The sequence below is a fragment of the Camarhynchus parvulus genome, chromosome 3, assembly GCF_901933205.1.
Source record: "Camarhynchus parvulus chromosome 3, STF_HiC, whole genome shotgun sequence".
Classification (NCBI taxonomy): Eukaryota; Metazoa; Chordata; class Aves; order Passeriformes; family Thraupidae; genus Camarhynchus; species Camarhynchus parvulus.
In genome coordinates this window covers 91,543,832-91,567,296 of record NC_044573.1, presented here as the reverse complement: position 1 = coordinate 91,567,296, position 23,465 = coordinate 91,543,832, and the positions used below count along the sequence as shown (strand labels likewise).

General features: G+C 39.2%; 1 protein-coding gene across 1 annotated transcript in view; it reads right to left on the bottom strand.

The window, feature by feature from the left end:
• Positions 1–10,092: 10,092 nt before the first annotated feature.
• ELOVL4 (ELOVL fatty acid elongase 4) overlaps positions 10,093–23,465 on the bottom strand; it is a 37,599-nt gene continuing 24,226 nt past the window's right edge. The window contains exons 4-6 of the mRNA XM_030946106.1: positions 17,730–17,901; positions 15,394–15,521; positions 10,093–14,889 (exon numbers count right to left, since the gene is read on the bottom strand). Of these exons, the coding sequence (XP_030801966.1) occupies positions 14,614–14,889; positions 15,394–15,521; positions 17,730–17,901 (576 nt within the window). The 3' untranslated portion in view covers positions 10,093–14,613. The remainder of the gene's footprint in view (positions 14,890–15,393; positions 15,522–17,729; positions 17,902–23,465) is intronic.

The following is a 23,465-nucleotide window of genomic DNA, read 5'->3' as shown; positions in this document are numbered from 1 at the left end:
GGCCCCAAAATGCACATAGCCTTGGCTTGTCAGAGGGCTCTGCAGGTGCACATCTCTTACTTGTGCCACCTCTCCAGAGTTACTGAGTCCATGGGTTTGGCTTTGAGAGTGTAGCGGTCAATATGGGAGGATTTCTTTTCCCTTTCACTTACTCTACTTTCTTGGCATTGGAAAACAGGGTGTATTGCGTTTGCACAGCGAGGTTTTGGTAGCAGGGGTCTGTTGCCCTGTTTTTTAAAGTTTTTCTAAGCCTTTTAATGTTTACTTTCTTGTAGTGAACTTTCTCGCGCACTTTACTTTATGTAAATATCTTATTCTTTTATGGAGGAGGAGAAATTTGGTGGACTGTTGGTTTGCCCAGTGTCATTGGAGAGGTGGCACTGTCACCTTCCAATCCACTGTCACTTTTGGAAATCTATAAATATTGGAGTCAGAAATTAAACTTCCCTCTTTTTTGCCTTGGAGAGCTGCGTGTCATTTTATTTTGTGTCCTATAGCGACAGGGGTCTACGCCAGTGACTTCTGTGAGACGTTGCTAGAAGCCTTCCCCATGCCCAACAGAGGCAATGGCAGCCAGCTCCAAGAAGGACCTGCTGCTGGACAAAATGAGACCATTGGTGACCATGGTAGGTCTGCTACAAGAACACATTTTAGGAGGGGGAAAATTTACTGCCCAGGAGCAAATTCTGGCCAGAGAGGAGTGAGAATATGGGAGAGGAACAACTCTGCAGACACCAAGATCCATGAAGAAGCTGGGGAGGAGGTGCTCCAGGTGCCAGAGCAGATTCCCCTGCAGCCTGTAGTGCAGACTGGTGAGGTGGCTGTGCCCCTGCTGCTCATGGAGGTCCATGGCTGGAGCAAAGATCCACCTGCAGCCCCTGGAAGATCCCACACTGGAGCAGGGGAAGAGTGTAAAGAGCCTCCTTTTGACGAGGAGGGAGAGGTAGAAATCGTGTGATAAATTGACTGCAGCCCTCTTTCCCTATGCCCCTGTACCACTGGGAGGAAGGAGGTAGAGGAATCAGGAGTGAAGTTTAGCCTGGGAAGAAGGGTGGGGTGGGGAGACTTGTTTTCAAATTTGTTTTTATTTTGCATTTCCCTACTCTGGTGTTAATTGGCAATAAATTAAACTAATTTCCCCAAGCTGAGTCTGTTTTGCCCAGGACAGGAATTGGTGAGTGATCTCTCCCTGCTCTTGTCTTGACCCATGAGCTGTTCATTGAATTTTCTCTCCTCTGCCCCAGAGAAGGAGAGGAGTGACAGAGTGGCTTTGGTGGGCACCGTGTATCCAGCCAGGGTGAACCCACCAGCAGAGATGTGCCAGCTCAAGAACTAAGCACACAGGCTATTTTACAGAGCAAGCAGAAGTGGGTTTTTTCCTGTGTGATTTCAAGCATGAGCAACAAACACGTATAGCAAAAAATAAATTGGCTTAGCCAGCGCTCCAAAGGGTGTGAGCTACCACCCATGGTAGTTTCAGAGTGATTCCTGCCGACTTCCCCTTTGCAAAAGGTCTTTTCAATGAGTCATGCTCTCATCTACTGCTGTTCCTGGCTTCTTAAACCACACCACTAACTCTTTGCCTTGGACCCAAAATTCCCAAATTGCTTTTAAAGGGTGCTTGTATGTATGTGTGTGTGTGGAAATACAGGCAATCCCAGCCTGTGCCCCAAGAGACAGATCTGGCAGTGGAAAGTCACCATCCTCCCTGGCCTTGCTCATCTCCTTCATGCTTGCTTTTCCCCTTGAACGGATGGAGTGTGTCCTCCCTACCCACAGGCACCAGCTGAGACACAGAGCTGCCAGGAACTCTCCATCTCTTCCTGGGAAGAAGTGCCTTGCCCTTTCCTGTTTAGGCTTATGATGCTGACCCAAACAGAAAGCCAGGATGAGCAGGTACTTCCTCCTCCTGCTCTACTACTGGCCAGAGGAGGGAGGCACCATGTTTCCAAACTCTCCTTCATCTGGATCCCCCCCCATACTAGCTCAGATGCTCCCCATTTAAAGAACTTTCAAAATCTGTTCTAAAATGCATCACCATTTTTGGTTTTCATTAGCACTGATGACAATGACTGTTTTTAAAAGGCACAGGGAGCTCCCCATCTCTCCAGGCCCACAAGTGAAGCTGCAAGGCACTGGCATGGTGGGTGGCAGCGCTTCCCATGGCAGCAGCCTGTGAAGCCAAGCTTTCCCAATGCCTCCAGTGACTGATCCACTTAGGAAAGCAGCTCTTCTGGTTACATTAACTCTTTAATCCTTTTCTCTCCCTTTCCAGAAGTGACAGCTTTTCTGTTTGCACCTCCATTGCATCACCACTCCCCTCTACAGCTGCCCTGCATTTTTTTTGCCTAACAGCATGTAATTAATCAGCTCAGGTTTGTAATAAAATATGACGCCCATTTAATAGCCTGAGTCACTGGTAGAGCCAAGCAGAAAGAGCTGATGGGAAGGATGGCAGGGGAGATAACACAGGGCTGTCAGCAGGCGAGGGGCAGGCCTGCCTTGCACTGCCGGTGCTCTTCAGAGGCAGCCTGGCCGACACCAAGACCAAGCCTGCTCATGTTTCCCTGTTGCTTGGTGAGGCTTTGGCATGCTTTCCTGCCTGAGCCAGTGCTGCTGCAGCAGGAGCCAGTCTGGTTGGTCCTTTCCATAAGAGGTGGGCATGAGCTGAGGGTTAGGCTGGGAATGAGGAAGCACAGAGAATGGATGAAGTGGAGAGGTGACTGCCAGCCCTGTGGGGACACATCCTCTGGACAAGATGAAGGGGTTGGACCCCATGTGCTGATGAGCCACCAGTCTTATCCCTGAGCTGTTGCTGGCTTTTCAAAACACTTCCATATGTAGTTTTTTTGTTGCTGGCTGTGGTAATATCACATCATTAACCTTCATTAGAGGGTGATAAAATACTTACATAAAACACCTCATAAAACCAGCTGATCACTGGCATTGTGCTACTCCAAGTGCTCTGGAGTTTCAGGACAGAGGAGCGCTGTGACTCTATAAAAGTCTCCCTCCTGTGGCTCAGAGACAGTCAAAGCTAAGGAAGAGCTGTTGTGCAGCTGAGAAAGGCTTTTGGGCTTGAACACAGGCAGCTAAACAGGTGTATCTGGGAATGCTCATGAATAACACCAGAAAGATGCTGGACATTTTACAATTTACTTTGCAAGAACTGTAGAAAAAGTAAAAAGTGTAGCACCATGATTGGGAAGGTGGGTGTCTGTGTGTGTACATGTAGACATACAGAGCAAAAATAAACAGTTTCTGGTTTTCTGGCTAACACAACTGCTGCTATGCTAGAAGCTTTTTAAGCAAAATGGTTTTAGCTCCATTTCCAGGAATTATGAATATTTCCATGGGACTGCTTTTCAGCTATTCGTTAGAAAATGCTTACCTAGAGTTTTTTTATGATGTAAGCTAATTACATCCCAAATTAAAAAAGACCTTATTAATGAATAAGATACAGGGATTTGGCATTTGATTTCAGCATTCAGCACAATTCCTGTTTAATGCTGTGCAAACTAATTCAGTCTCTTATCCCAGACCAGAAACTGCAAAAGCCGTGACGGTACAAATCACGCGTTGCAGCACGTTCACCGCACGAGAAGATTCAGGGTGCTCTGGGCATGGGCAGGAGAGCAAAAGCTCTGGCAGTTCTCGGTGTTTCTCCACTCCACCATGTCCCAGGAGGCAGCAGTGGCTGCAGGATCTCATTTCCAGCCCCACAGTGTGACAAGTCCTCCATGGAGCTTGCAGATGCAGCACTAGCCCTGTATTAGCCTGCCACACTGCCGAAGGAACAGGATCAAAGGAGAGAGTCATCCTTGCCCAAGTCCTTGCAAGTTTTGTTTCTGGTTGTGTACCAGGTATTCCAACCACTTTGTGAATGTCTTTTTTTTTTTTTTTTTTTTTTTTTTCCCTTGGAGAAAAAAATAACAAAGAGCTAGGGCTAACACAAATTACCTACTGTGCTTTTTACTGTTGAATTAATAATCTCCTTACTTTATAGCCCTGCCAGGAAGGATAACACTGTTGTTAAGGCATGACACCACATTGCAGAAAGGGTGTCTGCTCAAAACTTGTTTAGTCCTCTCATCCTTGCCTGTAAATCACTGGAAAACATACAAAACCTCTCACAATTTGCACAGTGGCCACTCAAAGTAAGCTGTAAGTCTTCTTATGGTCTCCTTTCCATATTAAGGTAAGGCATACCCCAAAGCTAAACAACAGAGAGTGGTCTTTTACCAATGTTGAGGAGCTCTGGAAAGATCAGCTTTTGCTTTTGTGGTAGGTACCTGCCAGAAAAGCCATTTTAAGATTGCCCATCAGTTAAAGCTCTAAAGCTGTGGAGGTGGAGCTGCAGAAACGCCCTTCCTATTGATGCCAGAACATTATTTAGCTCTTCCTTAGAAAACATCAGCAGTTAGGAAGGGCTCCAAGTTTTCCCAAGGAAACACTGTGATGAAATGCATCATCCAGCTGTCTGTGCCTTCACCACCACTCACCTGTATTCATCCCTTCATCCTGCAATCTGGTGACAGCTCACAGGTTGTGCAAACCTGCTGAATTCAAGTGCCACCCAAAAAATGTTTTGCAAGTGGATTCAGTTTCCAGCTATGGAAATCTTCACTTTCCCCACTAAATCACCTGGAACAGATATTCAACATCTGCTATTTTTATCCATTTACATATTTAAATTGACTGCTGCTCAGTCAATCCCATAAGTCCTCAAAGGTACACCAGTCCCAAGAAATAGGACTGACCACTGATGAGAATATTGAAATTTTAAAAGCGGATCTGGGCCAAATATTGCTATGATTTATGATTTCTTATTCTTTCAACTTTCATAGGACAGCAGGGCCATCCCACTGGGAGTAAATGAATCCTCCTTGCCAACAAAAAATGCTCCTTTTGCTATGGAATTTCCAGTTTCAAGACCTAAAATTCTTGCATAAACATTCAGGTTGCATTATAACAGCTGAAAAAAATAAATTAAGAAATATAGTTAATTAGCCCACCCTCACCTCTGATTGAGTGTATCATCAATCCCTTCTCTAAAGCATTCTTCACAACTGCAATGGCTACTTTATCTAAGCATCTAAGGGAAACAAGCTCTAACTGAGAATTTAGAACCTGATACTTATTTTCCTAATATAAATAGCATTAATAAGCAAAAATGAGGGCATTTCTTAATTCAGTTGCTTTAGCTACTGAAAGAGAAGATGGCACAAAAAGAACAGTAAGTAATACCCTCAATGAGCAGAGTTCAGGGATTTTTCTTTAATTTATTTCTCAATGCTGAAGAAAGACATGACAAAATTGTATTGAATGAATGACTTTTAAAACTTACTTTAATCAGTGACTTTAAATGACTTTTAAATGTTTTTAAATGACTTTTAAAAACTTACTTAGAACACAAACAATCTATTGATTTTTTTCATTTATTTTTCCGAATTCCTAGTTCCTAAACATAGCTTTGGCAGCTAATAATTTTTATATCCTGGCCTAGTCACTGTGCTGAAAAAAAGCTGTTAACTATATTGACTTTGTGGCAGATTATGGAATCCTTTTAAATTTCTAATTTAGATCCAGAATGGACTGCTCACCAGGTCACAATAATGTTGAGAACTAATCTTTGTGTCTGGCATTATGTTTATGATGGGAAATTTTCTCAGTGAAGGAGGCACTGCACAGCATTCTGCTGCTCTTTTAACAAACAAAGAATTACATTGCCTCGAGATGTCATGCTGCCAAAATTGCTACACCAAAAATTAAATTGAGAACAGAGTCTCAAATCCTTTGTCTAGCTAAAACATGGTATTATTTTCAGCATCCTTGCAATGCAAAAGCAAGCAGACCACTAATGCTTTGTGCATCTCTTTGCTCCTACAGCACGTTTCTACCCCCCATGAAAACATGCATCAAGAGGTAATATGAAGAAAATATCAAGAATATTTTTGTCAGATGAAAATACCCACTTATTCCCCAGTCAGTTAAAATTCCTAACAAAACACATTACAAAGTAAATTAATTCCTTCTACTTAGTGCATCACCTACCGAGCTGAGCAGCCATCTTCTAATACTTGCCCTGAATTGCAGAGAGTCCAGTGCTGCTCCCTGGTAGCCAGTGGCTGGACCAGAGTCAGACTCAGGGTGTTGGAAGAATGAAAAATTGTTTCACTGCCAAAAATGTGCTGAAATGTATTTTGAAAGGCACCCTGTGAGTCCGAGTATCAAAAAAAATTTACAATTTTAAAAATTACAAAATTACAATTTCTTAATTTGAAATTGAAATTGTTCTTATTGTTCAGCTCAAGGATTTTAGTAAATCAATCCCTCTGTAGCTTTCAATGGGCTTCAGACAACACCTTCTGGATCCAAGAGATTTTATAGACTTGTGAGACAGGCAACTTATGCCAAGTGCTTATCAAGATGGTACTACAGGGGTATTCCACAGTGCTGGTGCAACTAAAGACGTTAAGGAGAGTTTGAGTTACAAGCATTGCACGTACAAGTCTCATATCTCATCCCTTATCAAAAACAGATTTAATAAAGTGCCATAAAGCCAGAAAAAAAGTCACCCATGCACTGGTCTGCAGCACAAAGGGGAGCTTTCTCAGGCAACACTGTGTAAGTTCAAAATATGTTGCCACTTCTAGTATTTTACTGAAGTAATTACACCTTCATTGTAAAGTCTTCAAAAAAACCCCAAACAAACAAACAAACCCCAAAACTAAAGAAACCAAAACAACAACTACCAAATAAAAGTGGAAAAAAATTAAAGGTTTTGGTCCCTATTTTTTTATTATACTCCAACTTTCCAAGAATGCAATGTGAGGTCTAGAGGGTAAATAAATTTTATAAATTCTGTTAGCATCATGGACTGTCCTTAGTGAAATTATCACTGAAATAAGTGAAACTTCACATAGAGAATACCAAAAATCATCAAAACTCACAATGAGAGATTTGACCTGTACAAGAAAACTTACCTGACTTTACAATAAAAATACCCAAAAATCAGATTTATAGAAAAATCTGATATTTATTAAATTGCCATCACAGAAGAGCTCAGTATAAAATCTCTAACAAGGTGATTTTATAGTGCAGTAAACTCTCTGTTTCTCACAGCCAAAGCTCTGGTTATGAATTTGCAGTGTGCCTTCATTTCATAGAATACAAAACTAGTTTGTACTGGTAGTCCTATATTTGCTAAGCATGAAGACAAAATTTAATAAAAGCTGTTCCTTCTATTAGCTTATTGTATCCAGAACACTCAGTTTGAGATCATGAAATGAAAGATATTGTTACTACTCAACCTGCTCAGAATGTGCAGCTGCTATTTGGCATTTCAGACTGCAAGAAAAGCCACTTCACATGTCCCAGTGACAAATCACAGCAGTAAACCATTCCCTGAACACATCACAGTCTTCATCCAAGGAGCCACTCTAGCACAGCAGAAAGGCATGCACAGAGGAAGTGATTGAAGTAGGCAAAGAGGAAAAAAGGGAAAATTTTCAGTAAAGAACTACCTATTACCTAAATCTCATTTTCTGAGTAAATCCCAACAGTGTGGTGGGTTTTTTCCTTTTTAACTGAAGCATTTCCAGCATGCTTGGTTTACGTCAAGCAACAAAGAGCTGAAAAGTATTCTAGACTCTTTACAAGTACTGCATCCAGGGACACATTTTCTGCAAACTCTGTACCTCATGCTGTCAGCAGAAAACATTCTGGCACCCCCTGCCAAATTTGCTGTTTTCACAATAGGTAGAACTACAAAAAAAACCCCCATTCCTCATTGGCCCAGGGACTTCTTCTGTGTCATCTGCCAAATGTGTGGAAACCAGGTCAGACACCAATTTCCAGGTGAGAATCTGTTGTTCAGTAAGGAAAATTCCTATCAGGCTGGGTAGACCCAGGCTGCTGTATCCTGTGCCCAACTGCAGCATTTGAGGTGCACCCAGTGTACCAAATGATGCCAAGGACTTGAAAGCCTGACTGTAAAACACTCCAAAGTTTATTTTAACATTTTACTCACTTGCAGCTGCTACAAGATCTTTCTATGACACACATCGCACTCTGGAATAATTTAGTAAGCAAGCACCTGACCTGAAGATACATGTACTAAAAGGAAACAAAACAGTACCAGAAGCTCTGCAAAACCAGGTTTTCTAGCAGTTTTACAGCAATTTTCAGCTTTTTAGGGCTTTGTGTTACTGCAAGAAGTTACTCGGAAGCTCTGAAGATTATCAGTGAGAAAATACAGAGTGAGTCCTGACAATGCAGGAGTATGATGTTTGTAATTACTTTCACTCCAAGCATTTGTAGTCAGATAAATCACTTTCTTGATTGTCATTTAAGACAAAGCAAACTTTTATGTACTTCAGAGTGTACTTATGCACAAGTACACTACTTGTATACCCTTACAGCATCTGTAATGAATACACAACAGTAACAGCTACAGTCATTTAACTCCTGCAACATCTAGGGGCAACAGCAAAAACTAGAGGAGTAATTACCTCACGTTCTCCAGCTTTTGGCCCAAGTTGTTTCTTGTATTTCTGTAGTTTTCTCTCATAAACACACATAAACTCAAAAAAATACTAGCATAACAGTGGTTTTCTCGTCAAACAAATTAAGGTTATACCATTGCAAGAACAATAGCTCTCTAGCTAAAAATAAGGAGGACAGAAAACACTTTGAATCATTTCAAAAATCAAAGATTTCTTTTTGTTTAGCAGACTAAAACGTACCTGATTGATTTGACAGATAGCAGTGATGCCATACGAGCTTGTATCGACTCCCACCTACTGAATCAAAATGCAAATAGCATTTTCCCCCAAAGCAGCACTGGCTGTGTGGTGCCCTAGCAAGAACTGCCAGCACTGTTTCATAGGGTGCACTAATCAGGGCCTGGATGATCAAGAGACATAAACTTACCCATCAATAAGTATCTTTGTAATTTAGTCAAATGTGATGTCACTGATATGTCAGGCAACCAACAGAGAATTGTGCCTGCATTCACGGGGTGACCTAGAACTCCCAAGCATAAAAAAGACACAGTCCATAGAGGTACTGCCTTCACAGCTGTCTTTGAGTACATGCTTCATGTGTGTGTCTGAGTAGCCCATGTTCACCCACGTTCAGTGCTTTGAGCTGAGCAAGAGAACAGGTAATAAAACCCTTCCCCCATCAAACCCCAATTTCCCAGATGCTAAGAAGCAAGTGATATGAAAAAGAACATTGAACATCAGAGGATCCAGTCCGTTCTATCCAATCATCCAATAAATCTGATTTGACCATGTTCTTATTTTTAATTACTGGTGGGGAATAGAGTTGTGAGAAGGATGCCTGCAGAGAGAGCCTACCCCAGCACATGTTAATCATCTAAAGGACAAATCTTGTGCTGAACACGGTGTATTTTCTGATTCCAGGGAGGATGCAAGCAGTGGATTGAAGCAATAGATGAGACTTGTGCAAGACATAATTGACCACACCATACTTTGCTATGATGGCAGGCTTGACTCTCTACTACTTGACATCTGGAGTAGCTATTTGCACTGAGGTTCTAGGAGAGCAACATCAGTGCAACTTGATGTTATAAGGTTGATTACAGAGATCATACTTGGCAGACAATGAAGGAACTTACTGTACCCAGCACATGTAACCACGAATTGCACCTAATGCCAAAAGTGCTCCAGATTCTCCGGGATAAGAGACTTCATTAACAGCACACAATGTCCAGAAAAGCTAAACTTCATGGCTAATTGTATTCCTAATTGTTAACAATTCCAAGACCAAATAAGGAATCTAAGGGGATTTTTTTGTTTGTTTTAAGAGGGCATCCTATTTTCAGTCAGTTCCCTAAGGGTGATTTCAAAGTCACTCCACTATTATTTGGGGACAATATTCTTAATTAGGAAGTCCCTGTAACCTTAAAATAGGAGGATGTGTCACAAAAAATGGTTTTCTCAAAGTCCTGGGCAACAAAACAGATTACATCACACAATCTGCACAACACTAAAATTAGCAGGAATCTTGAGGCAAGATGGGACACAGAAGAACATACTACAGAATGTATAAAACCAAACTCAAACAGCATGAAAAAAGTAATGTTTATTTTTAATGTTTACAAAAGCATGAACACCTTATGCAAAAGCAGCACCCTGAACCATACATTTCCCTCAATCCTCCTGGGATATTGGCAGAAAGCAAGTATTTTCTCTGCTCTTTAGTGCTCAACATACTCTGCTGAGGTAAATGGGAACCAACCCACTCATTTCCATGGAGTTCCCTCTGCTTGCATTAGCAAAGGGGCCAGTGCATCAGACTGCAGTGCAATGAGATGTCATATGGGTGTCTTGCTTTAGGTATCAAATTAGATTAGTCTGTGTTTCTAACCAAGATAAACACACTATCCAGATAGTTAATTAGCTCCCCATTCTCTTCAGTTTTGACTGAAATACATCTCAGCCCACATTAGCTTCATGCAAGATTTAATTTTATGCACCATGAACAGTTTTATTCAAGTTTTTAAGAGATAGCTAATGCTTGTAAGCTATTTTAGGACTGAGGTCTTGCATCACAAAAGCTATTTGTCCTTTCTTACCTCCCTTCCCAGCACATGCAGTTCAAGTGTTTACTCTGAAGAAATGTGCCCTTAGGTTAACCTGAAAAAATGTGCAGCATTTTCATTTTGCCTTCACCTTTTTCTCTTGGTCTGGAGCTGGAAGTAATTGATGGTCCTGTAATCAAATAGGCCATGCTTTTGAACTTACAGGGAAACATTTGTTTAATAGTTGGACTCAGTCATCTTAATGGTCTTCTCCAACCTAAATGCTTTTATGACTCTATGATTTATTTTTAGAAGTTTTCTGTCAAACAGAGAATATGATTGCAATGATTTCAAAGACTCACCTGGAGCAAGTTAATCATACTAAAATGATCGCTACCATAATACAGCATAATTCCCCAGCTACCCTGAGTTGAGATCTCTCCCCTCAGAATCTACAACTGATGCCTCAAAATATTTATTACATTGGTAGAAATGGCTCTGTCTTGTCTGCCATCCTATACCTAAAATAACTGACAAATACTATTTATGTTTGCAAGACTGATATTGGATCTGTGGAAGGAAAACTGCTTCATTTTCCTGCTGGAGCTAGGAATCATTCTATTAGCTCCTGCCAAATTCACATTCAAGAAATATAATTTACTTCACATATTGAAAGAATCTGCTAAGAACCCATACATATATACACACACATACACTATGTATGTGTACACATATATACACACATGTATAGATAATTTGTATTTAATTTTACACTGAAAAAGTGCTAAAATAATCCAACAACTGTCACTGCTAGAGATGAGGCTAAATGAAATGGTATTACTTATATGGCATCAAATATTTAGAGACTCTGGTCCAAGAGCTTCAGAACTCTTAGCAAAAATTATCATTCATTGGCAAAAAAGAAAAGTTTCAAATTGTTTGAATTTTTCAATAAATGGAAATATTTAGAAGAACAAAACCCAATAACCCTGTAAAGAATAATTGTACTGCAAAAGATTGTATAATTTGAATTTCAGTACTGTGTATAGAAAATACACATTCATACATACTTTCATGGCAAAATTTTAAGCTTCCTTAGATCCAAAGATGACCCTAATGAATCTGTCAGTATTTCACATGTGCATTATTGCCTATATTTTGATAAACAAAAAGCTGTACAAGTTGAGCCCTGTATTCTCTGAGTCTGGCTGCATAGCCAGAAACAGAAATATTGCACTCGAGATCATGCCTACAAAAATGCACATTTAATAAGGCCATTATATTCAAGATTGTAATGGGACTTGAATTACGTGAACAATCAAATATATCATAAATAGACCTAGGAAAGTCATACTGCAAAAGATGTACTCAAAACAGCAGTGTTCCAGTAATTAAATAACTGGGGTTTTTTCCCCCATGAAATGGCAATCTCTCAAACCGGTTTTATGCACAGGGCCAGACAACATGGTGTGTATGTACACGTGCATTCTCACAATGAGTTTGTCACGTTGTTTAGAATTTAACAATTACCCCAGAATTTGATAGTAGATTTCTACTCAAGTTCTGTCAACAATGTTCAAGTTCCAATCAACTTTAATTCGCTTCCATGCATGATGAGGGGGAAAAAATTTTGACTTTCAGTTATTTAAATATTTACCATCATGCAAGACATAATTCTTAAGAATTAGTCAGAAAGTGTAGCAAAGACACAATTGAATCTGTACTGGAATACTCCTCAGTATGCTGTTTCAGAGCTAGATCACATTAAGAGTATCAGTTTAGCTGATCTGGCTCATTGAATGAATGACAGAGCAAACAACCAATCTAACACAATTCAAGGAATGATACAGACTTAGAAGTTAGCTGCCCACATCCCATGGCAAATAGAAAGAAGCTACCCTTTAATCAAAGTGGGGTAAACGACCTTGAAATTACAGCAGGGTAACTGCATTCACACCAGTCACTACCTTGGAGCAGCAGGTGTGCTGTAAATCTGCTCTGTAGTTATTTACTCCTTTAGCTACTCCAAAGTTACTGAGCCAAAGTTACAAAGCCAGCATTTTGGCTTGGTTAAGGGTAGTGGCATCTGTCCAAGAAGGAAGGGTAGATCCCCATCCCTCTTCCCCATGCCACACTACACAAATACGCAGTTATGCAAATGCAAAAAGCATCATTACAAAGGCTGGAAGAATCAGAAGACACAGCGGATAAGAAACTTAATGGTCACGTGCATTTGAGTTCAGCAGAGACAGTTTTTCACAATTCTACATTCTGCCCAAAATTCCAAAGTGGTGGTGATTAGGGATGAACCACCTCCCAGCTGAACCAACTCCAGCATTAGGAATTATTTTTTAATACAACAGATTATATGCTTAACTCTTTTTCCTAGGACCTGTTTTCTGGGTTGAGATTTGTTTTAAAATAGAAACAAGAAAAACCTGAGAGCCAGAATATGTGACCCGCTTGCATATTATAAACAGTCAATGGATGATTGAGATACAAAAATCTATTAACATGTCACTCACTTTATACTCACAGTTCAGTGTACGCTTTCTGCACCAATGGTGCCACTTGCCAGATATATGTTTGTTGCTACCTCTGGATATGTTTTTGACCAGAGCTGGGGAGGGGGGGGAATGCATTTGGACAGTAACAATGCAGCGCTTGCAGTGATGGCCAAGGAACACAGTAATTCAGGATATAGTTTCTAATTCCACCCATCTTCTACTCATCGCATGCTAAGCAGCTCAAAATGTATCTCTTAGTAATCACATTATTCAGAAGGTGTATAAATCTTTCCCTATTTTCTTCACAAAAGGAATGGTAAAAAGTCCTTTATGTAACATGTAAATGAAAATCCATCTAAAAGTTTCTACTTATTTTAGCAGTTTTGACTTACAATGGTGGCCTGTCTATCAGCAATACTTTGCCTGCAAGTGTCTAACCAATAGAGTTTTGACAGGTATCAAGCAATAGCAACATTTTCAAGGTTTTATGTTTGCTGTATTTAGTACTTTTAACCCCGATTCTCTCTCCCAATAAAGTGATGGTTGGTCTTGTAGTTAGCATGACTACTCATGCACACATTTCTAAATGGAATTACATGCTGTTTTCTCTCCATCATAGCATTATCTTACCATTTTGAGTATTTTGAGTCAGTGCCACAGATTTAATGCAGGTCACAGACAACAAGCAGTGGACCTATTTTTACTGCTTGCTTCAACCAATATATTTGTTCATATTTACACATTCTTAAAATGTACTCTTGACTTGGCTCTACTAAAAGTACCACTCCAAAATTCCAGTTTACACTAAAATGATGACTTGATCAAAGGATATCACCAAAAATCCCTTTTACTCCCACAGGGAAACACACGTTCTCCTGAATTAGTATTAACGGATATTTAGATTAGAGGAGTCCATATTTCAGAAACCAGTTATTTAATGCTCAATATTATTTTCAGCAGATGAAGAGGTAGGTATATTTCCACACAAGAAAAAATAATAAAACAAAAACCAAACTGTAACAGATACTCAATTAAATCAAGTAATGTCTGAAAAGTCAAACACTGTTCTGACAGCACATATTTTGTCTGAAGGTACTCTCCAAGGAGGAGAAGAAAAGTTGCACATTCTGATTAGATAATACGTCATAATTTGAAATTTAATAATTTTCTGGAAAGAAAGCACAAGTATTCAAATGCTACTTCCTTTCCCTCCCCCCCACCCCCCAAGAAATGTGGGTGCCAACAAAACTGCCTGTATCAATGGTAGTATTAACTTTTGGACTGCTAAACATGGAATCAACTGCAATTCTTCCTTAATTCACCAACACCAGCAGTCTACAAGTTTACACAGATACCATATGCATGATAATTACATAATTACAATAGAAATTCAACTTTAGTGTTGTTCTTAAAACAATCTTCATAAATAATGAAAATATCTGTGTTCTAGCTCTTCAGTAACCTAAGGTTAATTGGTACAGATAGTGTTTTTTTCTTCCTTTTATAAACCAAACTGGAGGTTCCTCACTGCCAGCAATGGTTAAGGCCTGGATAAAGTTACTCTCCTTTTGCTTTTCCCTTTTTCTGCTTTTTTCCATTTTCCACCACCGCATTATTTTCTGGTTTGCTTACTCCATTTGCAACAGCACCATTTGCTATTTTGCCATTCTTTACAGGTTCCTTGGGCAGCTTATATGTCCGATAGTAGAAGTTACCAAACAGGAAAATGAAGGTGATAGCATAGAAAATGACACCCCAGTGCATCCATTTAGGGAAAGGACAATCAATATAAATAGACAAGGCTGTGTGGCCAATAGTCACATGGAACTGCACCTGAAAGACAGAAAATATAGAATCAAAAACCTCTGGATATATTCTGTAGGTCTGAGCACATCAATTTATACCAATTCATTAAGTAATGAAAACAGCTGAACTGGGAGGTGGTAGGAAAGCTATATTTGCCTGTCACATTCATGCAGGCACATTTATGCTTGACCAGGAGCATCCCATTTATTGTCATATCTGGCATCAGTTTTCAGAAACAGGACAATGAGAAGGTAATAAGCGGTCTGAATTTTCTCTACATTTTGAAGGTGCTTTTGTTATTCAGTTGAAACAACCAGCAAGGAAGCATTAGACTTTAACTCACACAACTCTTACATATGCTGCATATGTTTTTTCAAAGCTGAATAAATGCTTCCATCTCCAGGAAGTACTCTAATTGAGGACTGCCAGGCAGAGAACTTTTGGAAGGAGCAGCATCTGATCCAAAGCTCTGCAAATGCAAATCCACACAGAGGCAACACTTTTTATCCCAAAAGGAGGGGAATTACTTACCAATTGCAATATGGTCAAATATCGTTTCCACCACAAGTATTTCTGAAATTTAGGGCCACAAGCTGCCAATCCATAATACATGTACATAATGACATGAATAAACGCATTCATTTGAGCTCCGAAAAAAGCTGTCCAGGAACAGAAGGGAAGACCATCACATCATTTTGGAAAAGAGGATTCTTTTCTAGTATTACTTGTATCATTTTTTATAATAGTAAAAATTGCAAAACACAAGACATGTCAGGATTCCATCTCCAAAATATTAAATAGTATAATACAGACCTGGCTTTCAACATGTGCTGACACAAACAGATGTTAATGCAAGTAGTATGTCACACTTTCAGTGTAACTACTTACGCCAAAGCTTTTTATAAGATTTTTGTTAAATAAACATAAATGACATCTATTCCACATTAGTTGTTGTAGTATAACTGCAAATGTTTTTCTAAAGGATTATTAGAAGTTTCATTTGGCAATGCAAAGTATAAAGTACCAGGCTCTGAATTCCAATCTTTTAAACTGTATTTAAATGCAAAAGGTTCACTTCTCAGCAAGAAGTCAAGAAACTCACATGGAAGTCTGATTAAATAGGCCAAAAAAAGCCCATACAAAGCAAGACTTGACTCATGTTTATAAGACTTTTAGGCATTGCCAGGTGAGTTTGTCTAAATTAATAATCATTAGTTTCTTTATTTATGATTTAAAATATCCAGCATTCTTAAATATGTCAGTGTATAGTATAACATTTTCTAGAATGATCCACGTAAGGTGCATCTTGACAGTTTCATTTCCATTAAGATCCCTTTGCTTTGGCAAGATTAGCAGCCCTTTAACAGAAACACATTATATTTTATTAAAGTATTCTTACACTGACAGAGAGGCGCAAAAGTATAAGATTAGGGCAATACAGACAACAGCTGCTGACATCAAACAGCTCAGATGCCCGTGTGGTCTGGATCCACTTGTTGTAATAGGGTCTAGTTTATAATAGACCTGTCTATGTAAGCAATGTGCTATCAACTAGAAAATAGAAGAACACAGATCTATCCACATTTATGCAGTGGTGCTACATAAAGGCAGAAAAGCAGCTGCTGCTTTTCCTTTTGCAGGCTCTAGGAACTAAGAGGCACTGCTAGAACACAAAACTTGAAATAAATTTGGAAATAGTTGTAACTGTTGCAGTTACAACTGCAACAGTTAAAAACTGCAGATATTTAGCATGAAAATTCTGAAAAGGCAACAAGGGAGTGGACCTTCTGAGATATCCAGGGAATTTCTCAGCAAGACTACAAGTAACCATCCAGTCTCCAATTATCTTATTTTATAGGTGCAGTTGCCATTAAAGATCATTAAACATCTGAATACCTGCTTCCTGCATATTACATGAGAGAAATTGAAAGGCAGTCAAGAGATGCTGAATTTACATATTTCTTCCTTGCAATGTAAGTGGCCACTCAGTACTAAATACCTATAGTAAATGGGAGCATAAACCACCCATGCATTAAGTGTTAATGTGGTTAAAAACAAAACAAAACCAAAACACCAAACCCAAAATATTAGTTTAGTGTTCATAGTATTTTGTGTTTTTACTATATGGTATTTTCAGTGTTGCAAGCCTACAAAGCACACATCAAAGGAAAGAGAGCATTTTCCCTGTGCCCTCAGCTCTGCAGAGCTTTCAATTTGAGATGAGGTTAAACAACAGGAGCAAGAGTACAATGTAGGCAATGAAGGCAAATAAAATAAACAAAAAGAAAATTATTTGATGGAGGCTTTAGAAAAGAAGCAAGGGAAAAAAGGCTGATAATGAATTTAGACTTGTGTCATTATGAATAGGTTTTAAAAGTGAATTGACAGATTTATTGGCTCACCTCCAAGGGAAGGTTTCAGAATTTTATATTTGCCTCTTAATAAAAATAAAAGCAAACCTCAAACTCATATACAATGCCAGAATAACATCTCCATTGTCTTCATTAAATTTACACACAGAATGTGGCCCATAATTAGATTTTGCAGCTCTCTGTATCTGCAAAAATTAAAGTTAAGCAAGATGCATACATCTTTCTGTTTCCCACAGATACAGATACTTCCGAAGGCAGAACTTCAGGCTTGCAATTGATGCCCATGAGGAAAAGAAAAGAAGTTTTGCAATTCATTAGACTATTGCCCTGTTATCTTTTCCTCCCCCATGTTTCCCACAGAAGGAGACTGTATGCATTAATAAACAGTTTTGTATATTATTAAGTCAAGTCTATGACATTTTCTTCTATTGCTCCCAAACAATCACAATTCTCCCTGCTGTCCAGTCAAAAGCATATGAGAGGAAGGGAACTCACCTTGTCCACCTGCAACCCACTTAATACCAATCCACCACAAGGTGAACATGGTGAAATGGTGATAGACATGAAGGAAACTAATTTGGTTAAATTTCTTCCTCAGGATGAAGAATACTGTATCCAAATACTCAATTCCTTTAGAGACATAATACCACCATAGAGCAGCAGCTATCTGCAATGAAAAACAGAGACTATGTAAGTTTGAGTGATTCCAAGCTGAATGGAATAAAGTTCTCACCACCTAGCTACTGTAAGAGAAGGATAGCACTTCCTTCCCTAAATCTTGGTTAAATGTTGAGGTGGAGCCAAACATCTGACAGTGTGAGAACAACAGAAAATACTCCTTTCATCTGTTCTGGACATGGAAGAAGATTATGGAAGAAGATTACTCTGAGCCTGTTGCTCACAAATCACATCTGTAAAAAAGAGCTGATATAGTTAAAAGCTCCACCATATCTGAACAGTTTACCAGTTAAGCATGGGAAGTTTGTGTCCTCATTCTCTCCTAAGCTTTGCAGAAGTCTGCCACAGGGCTTCCCCTTCTAATGAGGCAACACTTTGATGTGGTCAGAACAATGAGGCAGAAACATGATGATAAAATGAAGTTGCAAAGGTGAAACCTCCAGTACCACAGGCATATGGGTGGAAAGATATCAAAAAAAGTAAGATGCAGCACAGGTTTCACATTCCTTATAGCAATATTCTCTCAGCTTCTTCTGGCCTGCTCAGTAACTCCCTCTGTAAAGCAGCATTCCCCCAGTGGCTCTCTGCTATTCAGGGAGTGGAAAAAAAAAGAGACCACAGGAGCCATACAAACTGAAGAGATATCATCCATCTACCCAACAGGGAAGTGCTACACACCCAAAATTCTTTTTCTTATCCACCCATCACAGCGCATCTTGCCCAGGATGCAACACAAACAGAGCTTCCTGCTGAAATTAGGATATTGTCAAAGCAAGTAAAGCCCAGAAGCTCTGTGTAGCAATATGCTAATGCTATGATATGGGAGTATGGTGGTGGTAGGGACTCCCTCCCAGATCCCAAAACATAGCAACAAGTCTCGTTTTGGCATTGTAAGTCATCCAGCTTGTTATGCAAGGGTGGGACCAGATGGTGACTCACACAGAGAGTGGAAAAAAAAAAAAAGAGTTGGAATTGGTACCACCAGCAAGGAGAGCAGGCAATGTCACAACACACTATTTGTAAGATGTTGGCCTTGTCTTTCAGGACTCAGTTCATGGTAAATGAGACTTTCTTAACTTAATATGGTGTGAAATAATCCCACCACCTCCTCAATCCACAGGGAAGACAGAAGAAAAAAGAATTAACACAGAGCAGCTTCCCTTCTCAACTCCACACATACTTCTTGGTGAGATAAGAGGAACCATAAAGAGTTGTAGAGAGCAATGTTATAGCCCTGCATGGTGTTTTCCTCCACCTCTCCAAAGCAGTGGGAAAGGACAACATCTCTCCACAGACTAAGTTTGTCATAGCCATAATTGGTCTGGTGAACAGTTTAGGAGAAATTACAGCAGAAGCAAAAATGCAGCCCAGGGGAAGAGTGCTGCATATCTGCATTGCAGGCTCTGCAGTTTCCCAGAGGGACTGCACATCTTACAGATGCCAAACTGCAGCCTTCTATGTACCCATTAATGAACACCCTTCTCTCTCTGGATATGATTTAGCCCACTTCACATCTTGGGAAGAGGAGGCAGATTTTTTCACTTTTATATGAAGAGATATTAATATCTAAAGCTGGAGAGAGGTTTAATGACAGAAAAGTGACTCCCACAGATCTTGGAGTTCCCAGACACACAGGCAAGCTGCAAGAATCATTTATATATATATATATGTATATATTGCTCAATATCCAGTACTGCCTCTGGGACAGGTAGTCAGGTATTTAATAACACCCACATCAAGGTTTGTCTCACACCCAATGGGTTAGCAGAACAGTCCAGCATCTCTTACAGGTCTTTGCTAAAGTTGTATCTCTTACATAAATTAAGATAAACATCTTTTCATTTCATAAGTTGACAATAAACACTTTGGACTGTATAGCCATAAAATGACAATCCAGCACTGAAATACTTTAGCTCTTTGGAGGTCCTCCCTTCAAAGAAACTTTTAGAGAACCAGGAGGTCAGTCACAAGCAAACTGCCATAAAATCTTTTCTAAAGTAAATGGACATTTTTGTTAATGAAATAAGGGAACAATAAGTTAAATAGCCAATAAGAAAATAGCCAATTTACTGTGACACAGAGCAAAATATAAAAATCCTACAAAAATATTTCTGTCTTATATCCAAAGTGCCACAAGTTCAGTATATGTTCTTGGACAAGTCATATAACACATCTCATTGCTCTTCTTTTGAATTTCACCTAGCAGAGAAAGCAATTACACTCCATGGGTAAAAATAATCTGAACTTTAGACAAAATGCTTCCCATCACTTAAAAAAAAAAAAAACCAACAGGACTCTTTGAAGGATTATACCTGCTGATTTTGTGTTCCTGTAGATTTTTTTGCCTGTCAGCTTCTTTGCTCTGTTACTATCATCCAATTTTCTACCATTTACTCCCAAACCTGATAGGTTTTGTGTACTGATGATCTATTTCAGTACTTCCAGTGACTTCTACAGATGTTTTCATCATTAGTTTATAGAAAAAAATGAAACAAATGTCAAGTCATTTGCCTGAGGCCATGCATAAAGTTAGTGAAAAAGGGCAGCAACAGAGAACAATACACTGATAATGTAAGCTATGTCAGGAGCAGATGGCTACTATTAAATTTCTTTTTCAAAGCATCAAAAATCATGACCTAACCTTTAGCCTTTGGACACTGCATGCAAGAAAGATTAGTTGAAAAGAAAAGAAAATATGCATGAAAAAGGTACATCCTTGTAATGAATAATACTAGTCACAACTATATATTTTCTGGTAATTTTCATATGTACCAATCTAAGTCTGTTAAAACACCAGATGGCACAGAAAGATTACATTACAGCCTAGGATTAAGGGGGTCAACAAGAGGTCCAATCCCATGTCCTCTGCCTGCTGCAGGGTTTTTGACTGGAGGGCTGTTTTATTACAGGACTCTGTTTCTGCAGCATTTTCCTCATTTTGGGTTGGAGACATTAATCCATTAAGGGGTGTGAAGGGACAGATACTTCCTGGAAGGTCACAGCAACGTGAAAAATTAAAATAGCTTTTATAGTGAATTTTCATTTATAGAATTTTGTTTACAGAACTTGTGAAGTCGAGTTTACTGAATTTTAAAGTATATTATGTCTTTTTCATAACAGGAAACCACTCAAGCTCTAGACATAAATACTAACAATGCAGATTACAATGACAATACAGGAAACAACCATTGCTTGGCTTCATGATTACAATCAGCACACTTAAAACAAGAACCAATTCACACAGCCCCATATTCCCAATTCTTCAGAAATGTAAATAAAATAAATGAATTTTGACCTGGTAAACAAGGACACACAAACATAAGCAGAGGGGTGAAATGACTACTGACAGACACCAGCATACATTAAGTTAGACAATGTTACAAAATCATTCACTTCACATACTTAGCCCTTTCCAGTTATTATTTTGACTCTTAAGCTATAACCAAAAAAGTTTTTGCAAGTTACATCTGTAGATCCCTCTAAATACTTTCTTAGAGGTTTTCTACCCCTTTTTCTTTCTGTCTACTATGAACATTTTATTTTTTTTTAATAACAAAACCATTCAACTTCCTGCCAGCAGTCAGTACAGTGGCTGCCTACTACATTCAGCAGATAAGTCATTCACAAAGGAGTTTATTTCAGCAAATGTTTGGGCAACTGGCGAATTTAATTTTCATCCCTGCTTGCTCCAGTTGTCCATTGTTTCTTGTAGAACAATCAGGGGAGCCTGAATGAGATTAACATGTCTAGGTAGGTGCAAAACAGTAAGCAGGAGGACCAGCTTCTGCACATTTTGTGTAAACTACCTAGACAATTAACCATCAGTGAAAGCCAGAAGATGGATATAAAGTTGAAGAAAATATACACACAAATACATGGAAAAATATTCCCCTAAAAACTGGCAAAACCGAAGAGGCTTTGTCTGACTAAAGAGGTCTCTGAGCCACAAGTTGCTGACTTGCTAAACTGTACAGGGGAAGTGGCACCACCTGCCCTTACTTTGCTCCCTTAAAATTACTGGCTGTCTTGATACGTGATGTGGGTTGGAGAGGCAGAAAAGGACATTCTCTGGTACCCAGGATAGCCAAACTTGTTTTCTGGGAGCTCTCTGTAGTCTCTTGAAGGACAAAGGATGGTTTCTTGACCCCTTATTTTGATCAGGAGCTTTACACAGAGGAAGCCACTCAATGTGATGGCAATATCACAGCGGCACATTTCCAAAAAGCCAGAAACAGGGCCCCTACCAAGGCTCCTATGCTGCCATTTAGACTACTATATACAATTAGTTTCATGTTTCTCAACATTTGTTCCAAATTTCAAAGCCCCAGATAAAGTCATATATGAAGCTCTGCTTTTCAGAGCGTGTTCCATAATGCCTTCTGGGCTCAGTGCTGTTTCCGTGTGAGCTAGTCCCAGTCTTCTTTATCTGAGCAACACAGGATTTATTTACTCATTCCCTTGCAAATATGATCGTTGCATTTGTAATTGATTCTGCTGTTGCAGTGCAGCATTTCTCTGCAGAGCAAACCTGGTGCCAGTAAATGCTAGACATTTAGTATCTAGAGCTATTAAAAGGGTATGAGAAATGTGCTAAAATACTTGAAAATTCTATACTCAAAACTGCAAAAACATTTTAAAATTGCTTTTGCAGGTTTGTATTATGGAAGACGATGGTGAATGAAATCTTGAGGAGGTTTGGACTGGGTTGGTTTTTGGGGTTTTTTTTGGGTTTGTTTTTCTGGTCCGACAGTGTCAAAAACCAGCATACCTTCTAAATCCAGAGCATGATATACTGTAAAGCAGGACAGAAATGTATCCCAGAATCCTCATTTTGACAAAGCACACTTGTGGAAAGTATCATTTTCTACTTGCAACTTATTTACCTAAACTGAGAATTCATTCAAAAGAACTACCAGAAAATGATCAAGATAAGAATCTTAACTGATAGCATACTATACACTTGCTGCAGCAACCTGAGACAACTCCATTTTCCCTCCTTCCTCAACTCCCTCAGTTGCAAACTGAACATGCTACAACTTAAAATTTCAGGGATAAATTTTATGCAAATACACAAAAATGGCAAATAATTTTATAAAATTAAAAGAAAAAAGAAAAAAGGAAGTCAAAAGAGTAAATATTGCTAGAGCAATCCTTCCTATCTGGACATATTATATAGCATAAATACATTCTTCAGGTCATTTTGCCTTTATTTCATTGTATAATAATGCTGTGTTTGTGATAACAAACAAAATGGATGATAATTCTTCTGAGCAGGTCGGACCTCTCCACTGCCTCCCACAAATAAGTGCACCTAAAAGTAAAGCTATGAAACAGACTACTGCTTGTATTTAGCTAGTATAAAAATTCTTTCAATATATACCACACCAGTCCTCAATGTCATTCAGCTAAGTGCAAGGGCATTCTATTTTGCTAATCTATTAAAAACTCCAAACCTGTCAAGCACTTGCTATACTCTGCTAGATCTCGTTTTCCCACAAAAATTTTAACAGAATCATTCTAGTGGCTGCCATAGTGAGAGCACTGTATTGGCAA